Source organism: Bufo gargarizans, chromosome 2 (genome assembly GCF_014858855.1).
Source record: "Bufo gargarizans isolate SCDJY-AF-19 chromosome 2, ASM1485885v1, whole genome shotgun sequence".
Classification (NCBI taxonomy): Eukaryota; Metazoa; Chordata; class Amphibia; order Anura; family Bufonidae; genus Bufo; species Bufo gargarizans.
The window spans coordinates 555,616,840-555,631,849 of record NC_058081.1 but is presented as its reverse complement, the minus strand read 5'-3'; the positions used below and the strand labels follow the sequence as shown (position 1 = coordinate 555,631,849).

Genomic DNA, 15,010 nt, shown 5'->3' with positions numbered 1-15,010 from the left:
GATTGGAGATAGATAGATAGATAGATAGATAGACAGATATGAGATAGATATTTGCATGCACATACGGACTGACTCGCAGGCAGATAGTTATTGCGGTGTGCAGGCATTCAAGACTGAAAGACTAATGACTAATCGATTTTTGCTTCTTGTACTGTTGGGATCTGTCTTCTGTAGACCCAGAGCTGCACACACAGCTAATGATGGCAGTGTGCAGCAGGGAGAATGCTGCAGGGCAGCTATGCAGCCTCCATGTCTGATCATGCAGCTAGTCACCAGGCTTCCCTGCTCCTCTCTGCCTTCCCTCAACCACCATCCTCTCCCTCACAGTGGCCATTTCTCTTTGGCAATCAGTTTCCTTACGGCAGCGTCTTCCCTTGCAGTGCAGGACACCCTAGGCATAATAATCCAGCCCATCCACCATTCTCCTGCAGGAGCTAGTCTTGTGGAAAGGGTACTGGAGATGCATAGAATAGGATTTATGTGCCCAGTAGAATGCAGGATACCACACAGCAGTGCTCACCATGGCAGGGTATCTGGTGCCAGTGCAGGCAGGAATACTGCACATTATTAGGCATATTCTGCAGAGACGGTAAAGGGCGAATCATTCACTGAGCGGCTGAGCAAGGACAAGTGTGGAGGTATTCCTCTGCAGGTTCCTCTCTGTGTAACCTACAGCTCCCCTTGAGGTCCTGATGCTGTTGAAAAAGCATCAAGATGATCATAATTACAGTACAGAGGTGATTCTATCTATCTATCTATCTATCTATCTATCTATCTATCTATCATCTATCATCTATCTGTCTATCTATCTATCTAATATCTATCTATCTATCTATCTATCATCTATCTGTCTATCTAATATCTATCTATCTATCTGTCTATCTATCTAATATCTATCTATCTATCTAATATCTATCTATCTATCTGTCTATCTAATATCTATCTATCTGTCTATCTAATATCTATCTATCATCTATCTGTCTATTTATTCTAATATATATATATATATATAGTCTCAGCTAAAAGAAGACAATACATAGTTATATAACACTAATAAGTTGTCCTTTATCTACATAAATGCTATATACATACCTTTTCTGATAGATAGATAGATAGATAGATAGATATTACTGTAGCTAGATCAATACTATCTAGACTATGTATCTATGTAACTATCTAGGCTATGTATAGATGAAGACTATATATATGTGTATCTAGACTGTATGTGTTACTGTACATCAAAATTAGATAGATAGATAAGATGTGAATAGATATTACATATAAATATTGATAGATGCATGAGAGATAGATAGATGATAGATATCAAATAGATATGAGATAGATAGATATTAGATAGTTAATAGGTAGATAGATATGAGATAGATAGATAGATAGAGATATGATGGCCTGTGAGCCTGTGACATCATGTGAAGACAATATGTATGTAGTGTACAGTAGTACCTCCACCACACAGGCAGGAGCTCCATACACTATCATAGGTTTCCCTTACATCAGCAAAATACACATACTCAGCAGCCACAGCCGCTCATGATATTCAGGAGCTTGTCTTGGAAACCATGTTATTATAGTGAAGAGCTACAGGATCACTTACCTTATTAGTGTTCAGCATATTGATCATGCAAGAAAAAGCCCACTCAGCCTTTTACTACCTGACTGCACAGCACCAGAGCTGCCCCCATTACATGTCCTATTACTGCAGGGCTCCCATAAGATAAGCTGAAGGACCTCAACTTCTCCAAGAATGACCACATGTCAGTCATATCATAATTGGGGGTGCAGATATTAATGTAAAAATCACAATAATTCCCAGCATTAATCCAAGAGATGCCATTAACCCTTAACACTGACACTCAGCTGACAAACAACAACACTGAACATTTCCAGGGATAATATTCATCATGTAAGAAACATTGAGGGACAAAAGAATGACATAAAGAAGAAACACCATAAAAGTCCACCCAAACAGCTAACACGAGCTCATATAGTGAGTGACTGGTCAATGCAAAGAGAAGAGGGTGTAGATGAGACTCGCAGGCATGTGTATGTGTACATAGGGAAAGGAGATGATCAGGGATGATGATGTATAGTTGGAAAATAATAGTAATACAATAAACCTGTCTGTTTCCTCTTACAGATTTCCAGCAGAAGCAAATCCATCTGTGGACAAAGTATCCATCCAATGTCCTTCCTTAGTCTTCCAGCCTCAGTGCTAGCAGCAGAACCTCTCTGTAGACCCCTAGAAGCTATCTAGAGATACATCTATTTTTCTATAGAGTCTATATGAAGAACTGACTCTAGCTGGACCTTTCTTGCAGCTTTCAGTACTAAGTCTCTTCTTTTTTTGGGGAGGGGGGTGCAGAGAGTGAGAGAGAGAGAGGGGGGAGGTTGGATTGTGTTGGTGCTGAAGCTGAGGGTGATGACGCTTCCACATTGAAGCCACACGATTCGATGTCCTAGTGAAACCTGATCTCTACTTGCGGATTTCACCAGGAAAAAAAAAAAAAAAGAGGAAAAGAAAAAAAAGCATCCAGGGCACTTATGATCAGCTCAGTTTGTGTTTCCTCCTTCCGCGGGCGCAAGTCTGGTAACAAGCCTCCTTCCAAGTCATGTTTGAAAGGAGATATGGGCAAAAACGAGGACAGCGACAAGATTGTCATTAATGTTGGTGGCATCAGGCATGAGACCTACAGGAGTACCCTCAAAACCTTGCCAGGCACCAGACTCTCCTGGCTCACAGAGCCTGATGCCTTCAGCAACTTTGACTATGACCCCAAGACTGACGAGTTCTTCTTCGACAGGCACCCTCAAGTCTTCGCCTATGTCTTGAACTACTATAGGACTGGCAAGCTGCATTGCCCCGCAGATGTCTGCGGACCCCTCTATGAGGAAGAGCTGGCTTTTTGGGGGATTGATGAGACGGATGTGGAGGCTTGCTGCTGGATGAACTACAGGCAGCACAGGGATGCTGAGGAGGCGCTGGATAGCTTTGAGGCGCCTGAGCCCACAGAGGAGGAGGAAGATGGGGATCTGAAAAGACTCTGCCTTCAGGAAGATGGGAGACAGCTGGGCTGGTGGAAGAGACTCCAACCAAAAGTTTGGGCTCTCTTTGAGGACCCTTACTCTTCCAAAGCTGCCAGGGTAATGTACCCCCTCCCCACTTGCATATAATTACTGAGTTATGAGAAAGTGTTTTATGAATTGAGGGATGCACTGCACACATCAGCTTAAAAAAAAAAAAGCTGTTCCAATTATGTACGGTAGATGGCGCTGTTCAGTTGTAATATGCAGAATATCAAAGTTTCCTCATTAATCCTATACCTGGCTCTTAACTCTTGCAGCTTTGATGCATGAGCAAATCCATCAGTGATGCGCGATTGTCCAGTGTATGCAGGCTCCATCAGAATGGAAGAGATCTGTAGGAATATGTGCATGCACTGCAGCAGCAAAGTGCAATGTGGATATTGCAAGGGAGCTGGGGGGAGGTTATAATGGGGATCTGCACTGCAGTGGAGACTAAGAGAGGTTAGAAAAGGGTCCCTAAGCAATCAAGTCCCAAGGAAATTGTCTTCTGCCAGATATCTGACTTGAGGGTATGGACTTGCCTTCAGATGTGTAGTGACTATGTAAAATCCAGGCTAGCCTGGACAGTATTGGGATGATCTTGTCTCTATCAATCTCAGTTTTGTTGAGTTTATTAAGACATAACTGGGCCATGGCTGTATTTCCCTTGCCAATTAGATTTGTGTTCTCTTGAAGCAGAGCCAGACATTTAAAAAAAAAACTCCTGTAATGTCATCAAGTAACCACAAGATGAAGGGACTTTATTACAATGTATCTTCCTTATTGAAAGGAACATTTTGACCTGTTCTCACCCACCCCTGCTGGACTGTACCCAGCTATTTATAATGTCATATTACCAAATCTTATTTGCCTGCGGGAATAATAGAAAAGGTCAGTGCTGCATCTGCCTAGTTCATTATAACTGCCTTGTGCTAGAAGTAAAGCTGGAGTAGAAATGGAGAGAAGGCCTGCAGTTCTACCCTGCCAACACCAGGGGGCGCGCTTCTTTCAAAGAAGTGAGAAACTGCAGCAAGAATTTTCAGCTAACTCTGCAGATTCCTCCCCAGCCCCCTCCACCAGCTTTCCCTTCAGATTAATTATCTATTGTCTTGTACTGTAAACCGTGAAATGATTAAAGTCCATAGCAGTAGGCATAAATAATCATCCGGCAGAGGAATTAAAAACGCATTTAAGGGCATGAGATTAAATCACAATTTGAGAAAAAAAAAGGACAATAGAATGGGCTTTAATAAAACATGTCAGTATGTAATCAATGCACAGACGCACTGGCTACCTAGTTCCTGTATTACATACATGCAGCGAAACCTCTGAAAACCAGGCACTGTGCAAGGCTCGCTGTATTAAAATAAGGTCTTTTGATTTTCACATTTTGGTATATGGTTGTGTGACCTAAACAGCACACGGTCTATATATATATATATATATATATATATATATATATGTATGAGTCGCCGCCTGACGACTAAGGGGACATTAATCCTAAAATCAATGTCATTTACATGAATGCAATCCTCTCTTCCCTGATGTCTGCCACTCAGGCTGGGGAGAAGCTGACTGTAGTGTCTTGAAGGGGTTTCATGGCAGGAAGTCTTCTTGAAGAACCCCATGGCCACTACTTCATCTCACATATGTCCAGTGCTGAGACCCTCCTGGAGGTTGTACCTCCATAGATGTCAAGGGCATGAGCAGCTGTGGGGGCAGTATAGGGGCAGTGCTCCTTTAAGGCCTGCTCTGCTGTCTATGGGATGTGGTAGTAGTTATCTCCCAGCTTGTTCAGCAATGCGCCTGTGAGCTGTCCGCGGTGCTGGGGCACAACTGCAGTGCCACAATTCACAGGCTCTGCAAATCCAACTCCTTTTAAGGTTATCCATGTTAGCCCAAGAGAGAGGAGGATGTATGCATTGTTCCATGGAAGGAGCTGAAAGCTGCGCTTCCCCACCAGAAGTCCCATCATAAAGTCATTGTACATAGCATTCCGCTGGGGGGAATAACATTTCAGATTTCAGTTTGTCAATTTACTGTTAGGTACAGTAGTTGTACATAGAACTCGGCTCTGCTATGTCAGTAAAATACATTGGAATTAAATTGAAATGCCATGAATGGCATCTATTTATATTTGTATCTATCTATCTATCAACTAACTAATATCTATCTATTTATCTATCAACTTTCTATCTACCTATTGACTATCTAACTAATATCTATCTATCATCTTTCTATATATCTATCTAATATCTATCTATCTAATATCTATCTATCATCTTTCTATCTAATATCTATCTATCTATCTATCTATCTATCTAATATCTATCTATCATCTTTCTATCTATCTAATATCTATCTATCATCTATCTATCTATCTAATATCTATCTATCATCTTTCTATCTATCTAATATCTATCTATCATCTATCTATCTATCTATCATCTATCTATTAACAATCTAATATCTATCTATCTATCTTATATCTACCTATTATCTATGTATCTACTTATTATCTATGTATCTAATATCTATCTATGTATATCTCATAGTACTGATGTAGCAGTGCTGATTTTCTTCCATGCAGCCCGACATATCATCCTATCATATTGTGTCTGCTGTAATTTACACAGAATCCATACTACATTATCTTAATGAGTTACCATGATGCAGCATTTAGTCTTTGAGAGTTAGATGACACATTCAGCTCTGCTACATCTGTGTATTAAACTGAAACAGATCTTATTTCTGCCAGATAGAAAATGACAGGAATCAATAGGCAGAGGGAGAGAGACAGTCTCAGTGGAGCACTAATCCTGTGCTTTGGGGGTCATTACCATGCTATTTGCATTACTATAGCATATTGCAGGCACATGCGGCAGATTTTAATTACCTTGAGTATGGGGGGTGGGGGGGTCAGGATTCAGTGCAAGGCTATACATCATGTTAGAAAGTATAACCAGGGCTATTTCAAGGTCCCTTCCTTAGAAACGACGTGGTTCCCATTTGCAGTATCCCTAAATATAAGGCATTCAATTGTCCATGGTTCATTTGTTAGAAACCTCTGGGAGAAAATTGCCTCTAGGAATTTATCCAAGGCAGCAGTATTGATTGTGGATAGAGATGGATTTTTATGCGGCCCTGGATATATTTTATTCACTTGCACCGCTGTAATAAATTATACATAGCTGTTATTGTACATATCACATTCCCACACGTCATGGTGGGAGCTCAGCAAGGAACATTGTGATTTCAGAATATAAAGAGAGCGTCTATTATGTCAGCCACATGGGGTACCGCATTCATGGGCACAGGTCCTATAGAGACAGGGCAGCGTAGTGTCATACACCCATCACATGCTGTTAGGACCCACATCAGAGGGGGCACAAAGCTGAGCGGAAATTGTCATTGAACTGTGTCCTTTGTGTGCCATGGAGACAGGTTCACACCAGTGTCATGGCTTCCATTCATAAGGATGCCCCAACAACTGCGATGGGTCCATTTGTGAATGAAATGTGATAGATCCCATTAAAGGCAACTTGCCACCACCACAATGGCCTCCCAACTGTCTCTGAGCTTCTGTACGCCAGACAAGATGTGCCGGAGATCCCATCTGATGTAGGCAAGCTCAGAGATGTCCATCAAGAGTGAAGATGTGGGAAGAGAGAAAAATTTTTTTACTTGGAGTGTCAGACCCCTCCCCCCTTAATTTCAGGGAGAATAAAGAGTGAGATTAATTAAAACTGCAGCACATAACAAGAAGTACTGAGGGCACCGTCCTCCCACCTGGGAATTGAAGGAACACAATCCTGGCCTGATCCGACCGTCCAAGAAATCGGGGCGCAGAGCTTGAACAGAATAAAATGGAGAACAAGATACAGAGATAAGCCGCACTCACCATTCGTGTTCACGCTTCTCTATTGTAGGGCATGTTGCGGGGGCAGACTCACATGGAGTATCAATCCACAGCGACGGCCGTTTCGCGGTATGACCGCTTACTCCGGCTGGATCAAACAGCCGGAGTAAGCGGTCATACCGCGAAACGGCCGTCGCTGTGGATTGATACTCCATGTGAGTCTGCCCCCGCAACATGCCCTACAATAAAGAAGCGTGAACACGAATGGTGAGTGCGGCTTATCTCTGTATCTTGTATCTTGTTCTCCATTAATTAAAACTGGTGCAAAGGAAAACTGGAATAGTTGCCCATAGCAACCAATCAGGTGCCACCTTTCATTATTCAGAGCTGAGAAGGCTCTATCCGATTGGTTGCAATGGTAAATCTCAGAGTGGTTTTGCAGCAAAGACATCATTGGGGACATTATGTCCACAGCTGTGAGGTACTCCAGGCAGTTGGGAAGCCGTTATGGTGGTGACAGGTTTTCTTTACATTTAATGGGGTCCATCAGTTTTCTATTGGGTTTGCAAAAACGGTGTTGTAGTACTGTCGCCAATACCAGAACCTAGGATGGAAAGGGAAAAAAAATACAGGATAGTGTAAACACAGCCTAAAACCACAGATGATATTGTGATTTTACCAGCAGCTAGAACCAAATGACAAACTCAGCCTACTATATCCGTATACTGTCTGATAAATATACAGCGGTATTCTGTCATAAAATAATCATTGGGCAATGTTCACATCAGATTTTTCCATTGGAGAAATTTGCCATAAAATCTGTGGCAGAAATCTGAGTTCTGCCTCAAATTTGAATTTGACCGGCCATTTCAATGGGGCTAATCTGTGTGTGGCTACTCATCATGGATTATGAGCAGACTCTGCTTTAAGCGTCAACATGTCTACACTTTTTTTAATTTTTTAATTTTTCTGCAGCATGGATTTCTAATCTGTGGCTGAAAATGCTTTATAATATACACATACAGATTTTCAGAATTCCTAGGGGTCTGGCACTAGGGAAAAAAATACAATTATATATATATATATATAATATATATTCCCCATCAAAATACTTTTTAGGCTCCATTGACTTCAGAACTTCTGGTCAAGGTCCAATGGTTTCCTTTAATAGATTGCCAACCTACCTGTACAGTTTGCTGTGGTGCAATATTTCCTGTATTCAGATTTTTCCCTGATCTAGACCAAGTACTCCTTTCTTTAAGAAGACCAGCCTCCAGAACACCATTGTATACTTGGTTTTGGGGGTCCTCTCATTGTATTCTCCAGTTAGATTATAATAATAAGGGTACATGCATATAGTTCCACGTGCTGCAGATCATACTGGTGCATATAGGCCTCAGACCAGAGCTATGGTCAGTTAGAGTTCATTCTAAAAAAAACATACCTTCACAAATCTTGATAGAGTTTTCCCCATTAAAGGGCTTCTCTAAGATGTATATTTTTTAAAATGTCTGCACTGTGGTGTGATTTCCATCAGCGATTGTGAGCCAAAACCAGGATTGGAGCTACACAGACATAAGAGGTAAGGGAAGGATCTGCACCTGTTCTGGGTTTAGAACCGCACATGGTTTTGGCTCAAAATCACTGATGGAAATCACTGACCAAACACTGACTGTGCGAATTAGTCTGTGGCTGTTTTCTCCAGACTTCTGGTTCCCGTATGTAAACTACCTGGCATAGATGGGGTTACATGTGCTACTGGAGCTAATGACTGACCTCAACAGTCACTTATCCTCAAGCGGCATGTGATCCAGCAGTGACGTGCCACTTTAGGACATGTCCCCGCTGAAGCCAGTAACTGGCTGCAGCGGCGCACTTGACCCTGTCCATGCAGGAAGTTTACATGCGAAGACCAGAAGTCCAGTAACAGGAGCCATAGAACTGGAGCAAATCAGCAGAGAGAAGGCTCCCAGTTTAAACCAGATAGTGGCACTTATCATTTTTCTCCTAATCTGTTTTCATTTTCTGATTGCAAATTTATTTATGTGAAGCGGTCTTCACAGACTTAAAAAAAAAATATCCTGGACAACCCCTTTAAGTAAAGTGGCTATAAAGATCATCTCTTACTGAGGAGGACCTGGCATGGACCCATGCCTTACACCAAAATGACTATTGATTTTAATGGGCACCATGAAATACTTTATCTCTGCTGTGGTAGCGCTGCTGAGGACCTACAACTACTGATCACTGGGGATCCCAGCAGCAAGACATTCTGAGATCCTCCTGGGATCCTTTTAACAAAAAAAGAGGTTTTCCGGTGCTGACAACCCCTGTGAGTCAACATATAATGTTCTGATTTGACAATCGTTTCTATAGGGATTCCCATTCGGTTCCATAACCAGATGAGTCTATTGAGATCAGACTGTTTGCTGTGTCATAAGCAGGATGTATAAGTAGATAAATAACTCATATGTACATCGGGTTTTACATTGTGAAATGGAAGCTGCAAGCATAAGGAGAAGGGATCCCAAACAAGCCTTTCATCCCAGTAAAACGCCCTTTATTTATTAAGCCTGAAAAGACTCCATTCTTTCCCTGTACATGAGATCTGCATTATTACCATGTCACTGCATTGCACTTAAAGCATCATATGACTATATACTTAAAGCTTTACTGCATGCAGAAGCTCAAAATTCCGGTTCGATCACATTTGCTTTGGCTTCTGACATGGAAGGGGGACCATTTTTACATGGAAGGGAACAATAGATTCACTACATTTAGTCTAATACCGACAGGGGCTTGCGCCCCGGATGTTTTGTCCAGTGCCCCGAATGTTATGCTGGTAGCATATTTTTTTATTTGGCTATTCCTGGGCCCTTTAATATGGATTGGACTTGGGTAACCCCACAGATCATCCCCCCCAACCTCCTTGTACGTGTTCCGCTGATCCGCTACTTGCAGGCTGCGTGGGCATGAGTTCAGTCACTTCGGTGCGCAATCCCGTCCTGCGGCGCGTGATCCTGCGAGACCCAGTGCGGGAGGACACAAGTCTCGCGGGATCGCGCGCCGCAGGACGGGATTGCGCACCGAAGTGACTGAACTCATGCCCGCAAGTAGCGGATTAGCGGAACAAGTACAAGGGGGGTGGGGGGATGATCTGTGGGGTTACCCAGGGTCAACCCCCATCAATATTAAAGGGCCCAAGCAAAGATTTCTGCAGTGGTGAGGAAATGAAACATAACATATTGGAAAGTTTCCGAATGTTGTATTATATGGAAGAATAAAATCTGTTATTTAAGTAAGTTGGCTTGTATGTTAATTCTTATTATGCAAATTTCAACACAGTGAGCTTGTGCCCCGGATCTCTTTAGACCCTAGCAACGCCCCTGCGTACCGACCTTAAAGGGGATGTGTCACTGCAAGTTTTTCTGCCAGTTAAAACCATATAGTGGCACTTATCATTACCTAATCTGTTTTTATTTTCTGATTGCAAATGTATTTATTCAATTTTTTGAACATGATAATGGGGCTGCCATCTTGCCCGAGCAGTTAACAGCATTTAGAGAATTGCTTTACAGCAGCTACCATGGGCTATAAACACAACAGTCGGGAGGGAACCTCACTGACTTCTATGGGGAAGTTTTACAGGCATGCTGTTTGACGTCAGCAGAGGTCAGGAGGGAGATAAAATGTGATATCACCTGTCGTGTATGGTGGATCCTATTTTATGTATATATAGAGGTGATCTGTCATTCTGATCATGCATGTAATGATAAGCAGATAACTGCAGTAAAGTGATCTGTGCGGACCAAGAAGTGGTGCCTATTATAAGGTGCAGGGACCAGGGCAAAAACTGCAGGATCTTATGTTTTTCTATGTAGATATTGACATGGAAATAACATCACCAGAATTCTTAAAAAAATATGATTTAAACAATAGTTCATTTTGTGATGACACATTCCGTCACAAGACAGACACAAGACATACAGCAGCACACAGTCTGTATGGGTCTGCAGTATAGACCTGCATGACATCTGGATGATACATTGGTCCCGGGGGGAATACTGCCATAATACAGCATATGATGGGACATACAATGATTTGTGTCCCCTCATAAAATCAGAAGCACTTGAAGATGTATGTAAGTATGGCTCCATAGCAGTCTAAAGGCATTGTATTATGTATCTCTAAGCCATGGCATGTACAAAGGACTAGAGGCCTTTTCCTTGCACCTTATTTAAATACACCATATAGAGTGTATCATTAAAGGGGTTGTGCAGCAGTTTACTATTGCTGATCTATCCTCAGGATAGGTCTTCAATATCAGATTGGAGAAAGGGGGGGGGGGGGGGGCGACTCCCGGCACTCCCACGATCAGCTGTTTGAGGGGGCCATGGCGCTTGCGCAAATGCTGCATCCTCATTAATATTGGCCTGCATGCTGTCTCCCTTGGAGCGGTAGTGCAGTGTAATTACAACTTTTTGTCTCCTCTGACCTCTCAGCTTGTTCCCTTAGGCTACATGCACACGACCATTGTTTTGGTCCGCATCCGATCCGCAGTTTTTGCGGCTTGGATGCGGACCCATTCACTTCAATGGGGCCGCAAAAGATGCGGACAGCACTCCGTGTGCTGTCTGCATCCGTTGCTCCGTTCCGTGGTACGCATAAAAAATATAACCTGTCCTATTCTTGTCCGCAAATTGTGGAACACACACGGACGCCATCCGTGTTTTGCGGATCCGCAATTTGCAGACCGCAAAACACACAACGTGTGCATGTAGCCTTATTGAGAGAAAATTTCACAAGATGCAAATAAAAGGGGGTGTCTAGAATGTAAAACAGAATAAGGACAACGTTCTACTATAAAATGAAAATGTTCCTTCAGCCTACGCTGAGGCCACATGACAGTACATCACTATATAACAAATATGTCTGCAGCTTAGAATCATTGGATGCTGAGATCATGTGACTTCCCTGCAGCCTACAGACATTGGTTGCCAAGCTCACATGATGTCCCTGCAGCCTACAGCTTTAGGATACTGAGGTCACATGACATGACATCAGTATGTAGGAAACATTGTAGTTTGCGGAGATTGGAGGATGAGGTCACATGACATTCCTGCAATTTAGAGACAATGGGAAATTTCTGAAACTGTCTAAAAGAGAAACTGTCTTTGTTTCCCATAGCAACCAAGCTTTCATTTTGTACGCTGCTCTTCAAAAATAAAAGCTGTGCTGTGATTGGTTGCTAAGGGCAACAAGAGCAGATTTAATTTATTTTTTTAATATTTTTATTTTTTTTTCGTTTCATAAATCTGCTTCATTCTGATGCTGAGATCTTGTTTATGGTTTACATGATATTTCAGACCGGGGTTTCCATAAGATTTTCCATGTGTCATATGAATTTACATGTATCATTTCAATAGATATGGGATCCCTTCAATATCTGTCTTTTTGTTAATTACTTTATCACCATCCATCGTTTTCATGCTCATTTGTGCTTAGGAGTTTTAATTTGCCAAATCGTAGCTTGAGACCGTTATCAGAAAGATGGGTGACTGTGGATGGAAAGCATTAATTATGAATTTGGCCTTAAGTAAAACTTGCCTGTATACGGATGCTGGGTGGAAGGCAATCTTCTGTAGTCCTCATTAATAAGATAGCCCTTGCATACTCAATTCAGTTTTAATGATTTTTTATTATACAAAATATATTTTCTTTTTTTTTGCAAGTTAATATGATCAAACTATTACCTGCAAACATAATGACTCCGGTATGGCACAGATTTCCATAACTCATAAAAATTAAAGCCTCCTATTTGCCCTAATTAAAGATTCCCTTTTTGTCTCTGCTTTTATTTTTAGCATCAGCCTAGAGGTATGTTATGTCATCATGGGAACGATTGTGTCTCCTCATAACGGAGCAGAAATTCTCTGGATTGCAGTCCGAGTCCTTCATATAGAGAGAGGAGGGATCTTACAGGCATCAAGGAGCCACTGAACAGATCAGATAAATGGACGGATAGATAGGCAGACAGAGATAGATAGATAAATAGATAGATAGATAGGAGATAGATAGGCAGACAGATAGAAAGATAGATAGATAGATAGATAGATAGATATGAGATAGATAGATAGTTAGATATGAGATAGATAGATAGATAGATATGAGATAGATAGATATGATATAGATGGATAGATAGATAGATAGATAGATAGATAGATAGATAGATAGATAGATATGAGCTAGATAGATATGAGCTAGATAGATAGATATGAGATAGATAATATCAGATTGATAGAAAGATACAGTAAATATAATAGATCAATATGAGATAAATAATCAATATAAGACAGAATATATATATATATATATATATATATATATATAAATAGATCAATATGATATTAATAGCTAGTTATCTATCTAGAGATAATCTATCTATCTATCATCTATATGTCTATTATCTATCTATCTATCTATCTGCCTTTCTATCTATCTTAGACTAAAACGCTTCCCTACTAGAATACCATATATGACCATATATATATATATATATATATATATATACACCTGGCTGCTAGTATCATACCTGCCCATCAGAAGTTGCCCTTCTAAAACTCTGCTCTCTTATACCTTATAGACACAGTCAGGCTACATGCACACGACCGTATGTGTTTTGCGGTCCGCAAATTTCGTATCCGCCCCAAAAAATGGATGACATCCGTATGCTATCATTTTTTTTTTTTTGCGGATCCATTGTAACTAAAACGGACAAACGGACAAGAATAGGACATATTATATTTTTTGTTGTGGGGGTACGCAACGGGCATACTGATGCGGATAGCATACAGTGTGCTGTCCGCATTTTTTTGCGGATCTATTGAAATGAATGGGTCCACATCCTATCCGCAAAAAAAAAAAACGGAACGGAGACGGAAACAAACAACGTTCGTGTGCATGTAGCCTCAGTGTTCGGTCAGTGATTTCTATCAGTGATTTTGGCGAGACAAAACCAGGATTGGCTCTAAACCCAGAACAGGCGCAGATCTTTCCCTTATACCTGATGTCTGTGGAGGCTCCAATCCTGGTTTTGGCTCGCTGACTGGCGTGTGAATGAGGCTTTAGGCCAAATGCACATGGCCGTGTAAAACGGACGTAAGCGGTCCGTGGTATTCCGGCCTGGCATCCTGCTGAGAGCAGGAGCGCACGGCGTCATTGGTTGCTATGACGCTGTGCGCTTCATGCTGCCGCTGCACTACAGTAATACACTGGTATAGATCATACGAGTCTATTACTATAGTGCAGCAGCGGCATGAAGCGCACAGCGTCAAAGCAACCAATGACGCCGTGCGCTCCTGCTCTCAGCAGGATGCCAGGCCGGAATACCACGGACCGCTCACGTCCGTGTTCCACGGCCGTGTGCATTCAGCCTTGCTCTACTATTGATGCAATTATCTAATATATTATGTAAAACTAATCAGAAGATGAAGCTTTACTTTACTATTCATAGGGATGGAGTTTTGTACATTCCCCGTCCATTGAAGGGGATGAAGGGGAATTTAAATGGAGCATGCACACTGCTGTACCTTTCAAAGTTCATGGGGCTGACAGATATGGCCATTCAACTGACTGGTGGTGGAACTCCCAGCAATCAGACATTTATGATAGGATATATATATGTCAATTGTGGAAAACTCCTTTAACTGCCTCCTATAGCATCATGTACTGTACATAGTGCGAAGAGACCCTTCCCACATCCCAATATACATGGATGGTAATCATGCAGGGCACAGAAGCTTTTGGATCACCCACTGAAGGATAGCTGTAATCTAGAGTTATCCTCTAGCACTAAGGCCTCTTTCAGACGGGCGTTGCGGGAAAATGTGCAGGTGCGTTGCGGGAATACCCGCGATTTTTCCGCGCAAGTGCAAAACATTGTAATGCGTTTTGCACTCGCGTGAGAAAAATCGCGCATGTTTGGTACCCAACATGGTTATAAGGGAAAATAATAGCATTCTGAATACAGAATGCATAGTAAAATAGCGCTGGAGGGGTTAAATTTTTTTT

The 15,010-nt window shown here is 41.7% G+C and overlaps 1 protein-coding gene across 5 annotated transcripts in view; it reads left to right on the top strand.

Annotated features, from left to right (window-relative positions):
* Positions 1-2,559: 2,559 nt before the first annotated feature.
* The window catches only part of LOC122926679 (potassium voltage-gated channel subfamily C member 1-like), a 146,506-nt gene continuing 134,055 nt past the window's right edge, over positions 2,560-15,010 (top strand). For all 5 annotated transcript variants that reach the window (XM_044278134.1, XM_044278137.1, XM_044278133.1 and 2 more), the window contains exon 1: positions 2,560-3,159. In XM_044278134.1, coding sequence (XP_044134069.1) covers positions 2,560-3,159 — 600 coding nt within the window. The remainder of the gene's footprint in view (positions 3,160-15,010) is intronic.